The sequence below is a fragment of the Notolepis coatsorum genome (genome assembly GCF_963971535.1).
Source record: "Notolepis coatsorum genome assembly, chromosome: 19".
NCBI lineage: Eukaryota > Metazoa > Chordata > Actinopteri > Aulopiformes > Paralepididae > Notolepis > Notolepis coatsorum.
Genome location: NC_140183.1, coordinates 49820443 through 49832481, shown reverse-complemented (window position 1 = coordinate 49832481; position 12039 = coordinate 49820443). Strand labels below are relative to the sequence as shown.

Sequence of the window (12039 nt, the reverse complement as noted above, 5' to 3'; positions counted from 1 at the left end):
GAAGAAAAAGGGGTTCTCATACGGATCCGGTCTTTATAATCCAAGTGCTCGGCAGCAAGGTAATAGCTGTAATCCAATGCCCGATAGCAATGATGATAGCCAGCCAGCTTCGTCCACGAAGCTAGCCCGTGGTCGAATCTTCAGGGTAGTTAAATCCAAACGACAGTGGGTATTAACGATGCTCTTCTCCACGGTACTACGTTTCCACAATCACTATAATCCAACCAATAATGGTTCTACAATATCGCCGCGGTAGGTTCCAATGCGCACATGTCCAATAGTTCTGCTACTAGGCCCACCTGACGAACGAACCAACCGCTACTTCACCGAACTGCTACTGTTCGCGCCTTCCACCATATATATACTTAGAGGGCTTTCTAGTGCGCAGCCGAAGCTCTTGTCTGGGATCAATGCGCTGGCCCCAGGCATGTCCCAACATGTCCAGACTCGTCTTTGAACTTGTCTCAGGGGCGCGATTCTAGGCGCCGCCGACGTCAAGGGCATTATCCAATGAGGAAAGCGAATAATGCTATGATTCAAACGAAGGCTTAAAGGGATATAGCTTATATATATAAATAATATACAAGTTATATAAAACAATAAAACGTAGATTCTCAATGTTAATCTGGCCCTTCAGAACAAACATAGTGCTGCACTTTCTGGTTTAATAGCACAGTCTTCAGGTGCTCAGAGAGAGAGAGAGAGATAACTAGAGAGATACAGAAAGAGTGAGAGACACACACGACACATCTGTTTTTTTTTTTTTTATTTGCACTACAAAGTGTGTAGAGTGTATATCTGTAGGCCTTAGGGCTGGGCGATAAAACGATAACGATAATTATCGCGATATATTTTAATAATCGATATAAAAAAAAATATCGAATTGCTTATTTTAAATGTTTTCATTTTTTGTGACCTGCAACTAGGGGTGGGCGATATATCGAGTATACTCGATGTATCGCGGATTGTTCTACCCGAGATGTAGTACTGTACTATATCGCGAACATCGAGTATTAGTTTATATGGCGCCGCCCGCGGCCGAGAGACACTCGCAGTGCTTTCCTCGAGAAGGGACGGCGGAGCTATAGGCTAACGTTAGTGTACTGGTCCCGAGTGTAGCAGGGACGGCGGAGCTATAGGCTAATGTTAGTGTAGTGGTCCCGAGTGTAGCAGGGACGGCGGAGCTATAGGCTAACGTTAGTGTAGTGGTCCTGAGTGTAGCAGGGACGGCGGAGCTATAGGCTAACGTTAGTGTAGTGGTCCCGAGTGTAGAAGGGACGGCGGAGCTATAGGCTAACGTTAGTGTACTGGTCCCGAGTGTAGCAGGGACGGCGGAGCTATAGGCTAACGTTAGTGTAGTGGTCCCGAGTGTAGCAGGGACGGCGGAGCTATAGGCTAACGTTAGTGTACTGGTCCCGAGTGTAGAAGGGACGGCGGAGCTATAGGCTAACGTTAGTGTACTGGTCCCGAGTGTAGCAGGGACGGCGGAGCTATAGGCTAACGTTAGTGTAGTGGTCCCGAGTGTAGCAGGGACGGCAGAAAAGCGGTCAAAGCGGACTCTACAACACTAGTTCCATTCGTGAGGAAAGCGGGTGGGTTATATTGACAACGCTTGACAACAGAAGTTTAAACATAACTTCATATTTATTGGTTATTCGTTTCTGTATATCATCCACTATCCATCTCCGTGTGTTAGACTCTTCCTGTTTACATTCGAGTGTGACATCATCACCTACGGCAGCTTAGCCGATCAAAACGCGAACCTAGAACAAAACCCGAGGGGGGGGGGGGGGGGGGGCGGGCTGGCTCTCTCGTTCGTTCTCGCCCCCTCTCTCTCTCTCGCTCTCTCTCTACATTCAATGATTTAAAGTAGCCAAACGTTACAGACAGTATAAATACTAACTGGATAGTTGATGATATAAACATTTAATTTCATTATCTGAAATATTCTAAAATCATTAAGTCTGCTATAAGCCATTATCCCTTTGTGTGTGATTATTTTCTCACAGTAGTGTGTGTGTTTGGCTAAAGTGGATAGAAAACACAGTACTGTGCAAAAAAAGGCACCCAAGAGTTTTTATATAAATGGTCTTAGATGTAAATAATTTTTTTTATTAGTGTGTCAGTAGACTACTCTTAGTACATTTTCATTCAATTATTTTTTAAAGCATCTTCATGGTTTAATAATGCAAACATATGTTGCAGGGACTTATTATAATCATCATATTGGCGTGACTGTATCATCAAAGGGTTAAATCAAGCATTTTTAAGTGCTTTAGAGGAAATGTCAAAATATCGCGATATATATCGTGTATCGCAATATGGCCAAAAAATCATTTAGAGGCCATATCGCCCAGCCCTACCTGCAACAGGGCCGTTTTAAAACCAGAGACAGTGGACAGACTTGTCTTTCTTGCCTGCAACTTAAAGTAATGGCTTTGCTTGTCCAAATGACAATACTGACCAAATTGAGATTTATTTTTCTCTTGTCCATTTATTTTGTTTGCTTTCTAATTTAAAATACAGTTTGAAACCGTCTGTACACAGTAGGCTATGTGTGCTAGCAGAGCTAGTCTCCAGTCACAATGGCAACCAGAGTTACACACACACATGGATGATGAACCTGACAATCTTCTACACACAGCTCATGGATACAGATAGCAGCGTCTTCTCCAAATTGCCCGGCTGGCAATAATTGCTGATCATCAGTCACGAGTCACGGTGCACATGTGCTGTGGTTTGTCCACCAAAAAAGCGCCAAAAGATAGAAGAAACTAGCAGAGCCAGACCTATTCAACTCCCCTGGAGCCACAGCCAGCAGAGAAGCTTGTTTACTTTAGCTTTCAAACCAGCTGCAGCCTGAGAACTGGAGTGTGAGGGGCTGTAACACTAAAGATGGCAGCAACGACAAAGAATTGCTGCAAAATAAACATACATCTGTTGTTAAAAAAAAAAAAAAAAAGTATACTTATAACAATAATTATCAATATAGAGTGATATGATAACATTATCATATCGTTATCGCGATATAATTTTTTGCCATATCGCCCAGCCCTAGTAGGCCTATGTCTTAATTGCCATGATTAGATTAGTTTAGATGATTAGATTAGATTCTTATATCTGTATGTTGTGTATGTCATAAATGTCATTATGAATTGAAAATGGGGGACCCTGATGTAAACAAGACGAAAGTCTTTCTCTGGTCTGCATCCCCTTAACAATTGTGTGTATTGAGCTGTACTGTACTGTACCCATTCTGCAATCTGTTAATAAACATGTTCAATCAATCTGTATATATTTGTTATTTATTTTTGGTATAGTGCTTAACAAGCATAATTTAATGTTGCCCAGTTGTAGCCTGTCAAAAGTTCAAAACATCTATTGTGTTTGTATTTGTATGATCCACTATATAAACATAGTAATTATAATATCTACATACATGGCATTTGATTGGAGGCTAGTCTCACGTTGTCCCACAGCAACATTAAAATAGTTTAGATTTGTGTACGTTGTTTGTTAAAAATTTACTTGAAAGTAATGCAATAGTTACTTCCTGAAGTAACTAGTTACTTTTATCATTTGTAACTGAGTAAGTAATTTAGTTACTTTTTGGAAGAAGTAACTGTAACTAGTTACTTTTTTAAAGTAACTTGCCCAACACTGTTTAATACAGAGAAATCGTGGGAATATTGCAAAAAAAAAATCCCCCCAAAGTCTGGATATACTGTACCTCTCCTTGATCAACTTGCATGCCATAATGACAGAATGGCTGGTGTGGGTGGAGAATGAACAACTGTCTGGCAATGCTAGAAAGCGGAGAACCACACCTCTGATCTGTGATTCCTGTATGGCAGACAGACTGTACAGCGTGTAGGTGATTCGCCGATAACCGCAGGAAGACTTAACTTTCTGGATTCAAAGCATTGAACGTTCCCCTCTATAGTAAGTGACATAATCTACTGTAGTAGTTCCACCAGTTGTGAATCAGACTATCAGTGTGGTGTCAGCCACATATTAATTAGTTCTGTCTTTAACAGAGACTTTAACTTGAAGCTCAACATCAAAACCTCAACTCAGGACCCTGACGCTTTCTAAATCTCCCTCCCTCCCTGACGGACTGAGACATGCATGTTGCCAAGACGAGCATATTGTGTAGATATTGGCGTGGTTTGTGATGTGCTGGTATTAGCGGCCAAAGCTAAAGCGGCTGACAACGTGTGTTCTGTGAGGGACGGGTCAGAGGACCAGAGGGGGGCCAGGCGCTGAGGCTCACCTCCCCAGGTTGATCACTCCTCGGGGGATGCCCGTCGGCGTGTTGAAGGCCGGCAGCAGCTTCTCGCCCAGCTCCATCACTTTCATCTTGTACACCTGGAAGAGAAAGGAGGAAAGAGAGAATGAATGGCTGCATCTATAGCACGTTCCCCCCCAAAATATATATTTTTTTCATTACAGGTGACCCAAATGGAAATGGAACCTGCTCTAACCATGGCGGCGTTAGTGCCTTTGCTCCGAGCCCACCGAGCTCTCTACCCCTTGAGCTACACAGTTGTATAGAAACACAGGAATGCATGATAATACATCCTCTGAGTGGGTATGGGTACACAACACGGCTCCATGCTTCCTTTCTGTCTCTCTCACTCTTTATCTCTCAAACACACACACCCAGCAGAACTCCCTCAGCCCATGCGTGCTGAGAAAATTGCCCCAAGTCAGTCAGTCAACACACATTGGCAAATCAAGAGCACGCACTCACGCGCACACACACACACGCACGCACGCACGCACGCACGCATACATTTAGAATCTTTATTTATGTCCACATAAAGACAATGTTTAAAGGACACAAATATTATCAGTGCACTTGTACATTGTGGGTTATTCTGATACAGTCGTGCCCAAATTGACAATGGCAACCAGAGTTACACACACACATGGATGATGAACCTGACAATCTACACACAGCTCATGGATACAGATAGCAGCGTCTTCTCCAAATTGCCCGGCTGCCAATAATTGCTGACACTGAGCAATATCTTGCTAATTGTTTGGCTCTTCTCTTCGGAAGACCGGCCATCTGAAGGCCTCTAACACCCAACTTATGGACATGACCCAGGCTTCCAAATATGAAGACTAAAAGTTTACAGTTGTAGCCGAGTTGTGATATGGTATGGTCTAACAGTTGATATTTTAACATTTTGGTTGTAAAGGCTTCCTCTCTAGACTGTAGTCAAACGTGCAGCCAACTTCTTGGATGAGAACCTCTCTGTTATTCTCATTAACAATAACAACATCGGGGGTGTTTGCTGAAATATCAGAGAACAATGAATTTTCCCTACACAGATTGAGCATATATGGCTTCACACTGGTGTGCTTATACAGCTTATATGTTGCAGGTGACCCGAGTGTGGAACTGACACTGTCTGCAATCAGATCCACGATCCTATCATGCCTACAAATGTAGAGCCCTTTGTATGCATGACAGCCATTGAGTATGTGAGACATGGTTTCTGTTGTCTGTTCGTGACCATGGTGTATGCAGTGTGGGCTATGACTGCCAGGGAACCAGATGGAAAGGTTGAGCATTGATGGTAAAACCTGTAGCCTAGCTTTTAAAGTAAACACACACACACACACACCCACCCACCCACCCACCCACCCATCCACCCACACACACACACACACACACACACACACACACACACACACACACACACACACACACACACACACACACACACACACACACACACACACACACACACACACACACACACACACACACACACACACACACACACACACACACACACACACCTCTCCTTCGGAGAAAGTGCTGCCTCTAAAGCTAATTACATGAAACATAACAAGCCACGGCACAATGGAACTCTGGCAGGATTAAAAGCAATCTCACTGATGTAATCCACAACCGTTCAATTAAAACCTGCCCACCTTCCCCATCTCTACCGGCCAACCTCTCTAAGAGCCGGGGTAATGGGAGGATGATGCATCACCTTTATGGGTTGAGATTCTGTAGGAGGAGGAGCCAATAGAAAGGGGTGTTTGGCGAGAGAGAGAGAGAGAGAAAGAGAGAGAGAGAGAGAGAGAGAGAGAGAGAGAGAGAGAGAGAGAGAGAGAGAGAGAGAGAGAGAGAGAGGCCAGATGAAGATAGAATCAGAGGTGAACGGAGATGAAGTGAGGTGAAAAGAGGAGAGGAGTGGAGAGTTGAGGAGAGAGGGAGAGCGATAGGGAGAGAGCAAGAGAGATAGATAGATAGAAGAAATGAGAGGCATCTAGAGAGAGAGAAAGGCCAGGCGAAGATAGAAGCAGAGGTGAAAGGAGATGATGAAGTGAGGTGAAAAGAGGAGAGGAGAGGAGTGTTGAGGAGAGAGAGAGAGAGAGAGAGAGAGAGAGAGAGAGAGAGAGAGAGAGAGAGAGAGAGAGAGAGATTGAGAGGCATGGGGAGACAGACACTGAATACATGGAGACGGACAAAGGGAGGTCTAGGGGAAGACAGACATAAAGCTCAGATAGGAATGGGAGGCCAAGGAGAGTGTGAGTGGTGTTTGGCCGTAGTAGAGAGCTGTGACTCAGCATAACGAGCATGGAGGAGGAGGAGAGGACAGGGAGAATAAATACATGTGAGATAAAAAGGGAGCTGGCCACTATCACTGGGGATTATGATCGTCATCACTGTTATTACTGTATGAGTTGTCTCTTGCCCTTGGGCCTGAGTGAAGAACAACCACTCTAAACCAGCTGGCTGACTGCAGTCTTCACAACCTTGTGAAAAGTTGCTGTCAGAAGACACAAGTACTGTAACCGGGGGGTCCCGGTTCTTGGTCCGGCTAAGGAGCATACCAGAGGTCCACCGATACCAGTACCGGGCAACAGCTGATACCGGGCTAAAACCGCCATACTCTGTCACAGATACACAGTAAATCTTGCAGTGTCAAATTAACACTATTCCCGAGTGTATTTGGTCCCAACTCAGAATTGGTGTTAAATTGAATTGAATACTCTATTTAGAGTTAATTTAACTCTTACACATACAAGAGTCAATTTAACACCAATTCTGAGTTGGGACCAAATACACTCTGGAATAGTGTTAATTGGACACTGCAAGATTTACTGTGTACAAATAACTAGCACAATGCAAACTGATAAATGATGATGAAAATAAAATAGAAAGAATGTTTCCTGTCTGCATAAAGAGGGTTTTCCCCCACAATTTCTAAGTTCAATATCAACTAAAGTGCTCATATTGGTACTCCATATGGCGGGTGATTACTCAAAACAAAAGTACTCAAAACTTGTACTTGGGTCTGAAAAAAGTGGTATTGGTGCACCTCCAAGTGCATAGTGCACGCCGCTGTGGGTTCTTCTCCTCTCCCATGTGTCTGGTCACTCTCCACTGCACACAGTGAACACGGGCAGTCAGAGGGGTGGAGTCTAAGTGTCTACCGTCAATCAACTGTGACACACAAAGGGTGTCTGCATTTTGTGTGCATGTACAGGAGGCCTTGCTATGATTTATTTATGGTACAGCTAATTGTGGGCTTTAACTGGCTTGAAATGTTTTTAAATGTAAATGGATAAATCATTCAATAATGAGATTTTAATATATATTATTGTCCACATTTACAATGGTTAGATAATAGTAGCCTAAATAGGAATTTGACAATCAAACTTTAACGAAGCCTTGTTGTTGATAAGAAATAGTAGCCTATAAAAATACATCTGAGTGAGCCAGAACTCTTTTGAGTGAGCGCATTGTGGTATAGCAAAATGTCCCCAGAACCTATTATTATTCTATTATTCACACAGGACTTTATATTAGTTACTTGGGGATCTTCTGGAATTAAGAATTACTCCCCAATCTCTTTTACAAAGGCACAATTCCACAGGATATGATTTTACCAAGGTCACTTGACTTGACATGCTCCTGGATTTGAGCGATTATTATGTGCAATTTGAGTAACATTTCTGGTGACTAATATGTAAAAAAAAAAAAGAAAAAAAAACTCAGAATAATGACTGTAGTTACGGGGGCACTGCCTCAAGGATGAATGAATTGACTGTCTCCTGTGAAGCCAGTTTTGTGCCTGAAAGGCGAGAACACACACACACACTAAACTCTGGAACCAATTCTTGGCTGGGTGTATAATTATTTTTCTGTTTATCTAATCATGGTATTAATTTCTCATAAATATATAATAATATATCTGCAAGTTTCCCTAAAAGCTCAAAATGCCGTGTTTATGTCTGGATTCCATTTTTTAAGCCAGATTGTATAATTCCGTCCATAATTTCCACCAAACAGAAAATATTAGCATCAAAAGAAATTTAGGCCTATTTACAATTTATATACTTGTTCAAAAAACGTGTAAATGGAATCAGCAAATCTCTATGTTGCATTGGTTATTTGCATGCTGAGCAGCGGAGCAAGTTGATGGGCACTGAGGAAGGTGAACATGACGGAAGTGTGCTGTTCTGTGTAAAGCGTAGCTCCTGAAGAAATGGTGGAAATGCACAATATGAACCTGCTGGCGCAATTAAACTGGCAATATTAAAGCAATTGTAAATACATAAAAAAAAACTAGCCACGGCCTTTGAACATCTGCACCCAACTCTCTGACTGCCCCCTGGGGGGCGGTATTGCCCCCATTGAGAAACCATAATATGCTGTAGATGCACATAGTACAGTTGAGGTACTAAAATGATTTTGGCTTTAACCCTTTCCCCGCCAAAAACGTCATACAACGGGTTTCAAGTTCATGCGAATTCTGCCAATAACGGCGTACGACGTGATTCTGATCATAATTTAATATTTTCGCCATGGTATTCATATTTCACTCACGGAGCCTTGTCAGATGCTGCGGGACTCAGCACAACTCTGCAACGCTTCAATACTGCCACCTGGTCGGCGAGTTGCCAAACCGGAAATGCCCGTTGCAGCTCGGTCCGTCCCCTAATTCCGTCCGGCCACTCGTTTATATCGTCGCGGGACTCAATACACACACCGTGGATATGGATATTTGCCATAACTCAATAATCTACATGCTTTGGGCGTGTATTAGTAATATACAAACCGGAAATGGATCGCCTAGATCCCCACCACATAACTGGGATCTGTTTGCTCCACTCTCATCGCCCAACGGTACGAGGAGACTGACGTGAGTTTCAGCGTTTTTGTTTATCATTTTCGATACAAACTGCTCTGATCAATATATCACCCATACTACATGAAGCATCTAACGACTATCACGGAATTATAAACGACCCCCCCCCCCCCCCCCTCCGTTCACCCGTGCATGATCAGTCATAACCCTTAGGACCATGTACAGTTGAAATTTTTTATATAGCGTCGATCGGTATCAAACTGCATTTGATGATCTAATATATGCATTTGTGCCTATATCTCACGTTCTGGGAAATACTGCAGAAAATGATAAAAATATATTTATACTTAGACGGTATTTTCGTATGAATGTGTGAATGAAAAAGTAAAACGTTCCTACATCCTGAACGATAGGTAATCGATGTTGAATGGGCCATAGTAATGTCAATTTAGCAATACAATTTAAAAAGGTATAGCCCTGCAAAGAAGGTGAACATCTCCATAGACTTACAGTACTGGCAGAGATCAAACAGCGATGGATATAAGCGTGGCAGAGAATGGGTTACGAGGGCACCTATCCTGAAAGTGGCCTTTTCCAGTGTTTTGCATTGTTTTTACACATTGAGGGCATGTCTAAACACTGAGCAATGTGAAATATGTACACAGTGTAGTTTTTGCAGTCCACAAGAAACAAGCCATTCAGAATTGCATAACCAACATAATGCCTCATTTGTGCTTGTATATGCGTGTGAAGAGATCTTGGAAAAATACATGTGTACAAGATGGCGGCTTGCTCATAAACCTTCTATTTTCTATGTAAAGTTGAAGTAAAACAATTATTTGTCTTACACCATTTGTAATGGTAAGTTTGATATGAGTCATATTTCATTTAGTTTGATCTGAATTTCATTCGATGGTACAGGCTCGTGCACCATTGCTAGATGGTACAATAATTAGTATGATGAAAGCGACCCGCTGGTTACAGGCAGAGAAACTGTCTGTTGAGAAGAGGACTGAAACAGATGGGTATTGAGTAGGCAGGGGTGGCCAACCAGTCAGAGACTAAGAGCCACAAAAATTACTGTGGTACCACAAAGAGCCACACCTTATCCAGTGTTTCTCAACCTTTCTTTTTCAGTTCATGCACTTTTTCTTCCATTTTCTATTTTTCTCCCATCCCAATTTCGTATCATCCAATTCAACCCTCCCCTGTCTCGAACGCTGTTTCTTGCCTCCCACAAGCCGGCTGCAATGTAGACTAAGTCATACATAGCACCAGTCCTCTCCGATACTCGAGGTAACAGCAGTCGCATCTTTCCACCTGCGCTGCGCGATCTTTCAGCGTCAGGGGTCTGCGCTTTGGAGGGGCGCCGTTCCCATCGCTTCCTGATTCTACTGCGCAGGCGCATCAACCGACCTGTAGGAGTCGCTGTCCACAACGCCCGATCCCCACCCATCAGTTTCCCACCCCCTAATACTGCCAATGTGTATTAGTACGGACGACCAGCTAAACTGAAAGCAATGTGGAGCGCTGGGCTCGAACAGGCGAACCCAGCGTCTCCAGTATTCGTGGTGAGTGCCTTGCCCACTGCACCACGTAGCCGCGCCCAGTGACGGCACCCTTCATGTGTTTATAGGTCTCACCCTCTGGCCTCTGAAGTTGCTAATATCTTTTTTATTTGGGCCTCACAGGGTTAAAAGTACCCTGTGAGACCCACGGTTGCAAAATTACAAAATCACTTTTAGCCATTTAAAAAAAAAATCTGTAAATGTTTATTTAAAAGAATTTAAGCACATGTATAGTCAATTGGTCCTATTGTTCAGCCTCACAATGCTATTTGATAGTAAATGTGTTTATATGTCCCACCATCTGGCCTCTGAAGTTGCTAATGTCTTTTTAATTTGGGCCTCACAGGGTTAACCTCTTAAGCCTGAGATATACAGTAAAAGTGTATATTGTCAGCATTACGTTTGTTTACCAATGATTTTAACTGTTATTAGTGAAATATAAGATTATAGAAATCTCAGGGCATTGAGTTGGAAACCGGCGCATATTGACAGGAGGAAGTGGAGCAGCCAAAAGTGAGTGGAGTCTTTTGAAGGAAGAGACTCAGGGCTTTCGAATTTCGAAAAACTACTATACCCCAGCTCACGCCAGCCCCTGTCAATCATCTGACTTCTGGAGTTACTTTTTTATTTCTCTTATTTTTTGGGATTATCTCCCACAAAACTGAACGTTATTTCCATAAAACAGAACGCAGTTAGTTTCTCTACCTTTCTGTGAACGTCTAGCAAAAAACGGTGTTGCAATATGGTGAAAAATGGTGGAGAAATTTACATTATAAAAAAGATGGCAGAATTCAGTACTGTATCTACAAAACCTTCTGTTTAATCATCTTCCCTTTATTCATTTCCTTAGATTTTTCAGGTTGGGTAAATTTTAGCATGGTGTTATTCACAGTTAATATATTTTTTTTAATATAATTGATATTCTCCTTTGGTTCATTACAATTTACTCAAGCCTAGTAACAGACACACTATTTCTGACACTGGGAATACATTCCACATTAAATGGAGCATTAAAAAAAAATATCTGTAAATGTTTATTCTACGTCCTTATGGAATGAGTGAAATACAAAAACAAAACAAAAACATTTATAAATTCTTTTTTTTTCAAGACTGGAGATAAACACCACTTCACAAATTATAGGCCTGTTTCTCTACTTCCTCAGTTTTCAAAAATATTAGAAAAACTCTTCAACAACAGATTAGATAAATTCATTGATAAACATAATTTATTCACCGAAAACCAGTATGGATTCAGAACACACTGGTCACCATCACTAGCATTAATAGAACTCATTGAAAAAACAAATTCCATAGATAAAAAAAAACATGTAGCTGGAGTATTCATTGACCTA

At 42.2% G+C, this 12039-nt stretch overlaps 1 protein-coding gene across 1 annotated transcript in view; it reads right to left on the bottom strand.

Annotated features, from left to right (window-relative positions):
• The window catches only part of LOC311245703 (mannosyl-oligosaccharide 1,2-alpha-mannosidase IA), a 468514-nt gene that overhangs the window by 45835 nt on the left and 410640 nt on the right, over positions 1 to 12039 (bottom strand). The window contains exon 5 of the mRNA XM_084335645.1: positions 4274 to 4368. Within this exon, the coding sequence (XP_084191771.1) occupies positions 4274 to 4368 (95 nt within the window). The remainder of the gene's footprint in view (positions 1 to 4273; positions 4369 to 12039) is intronic.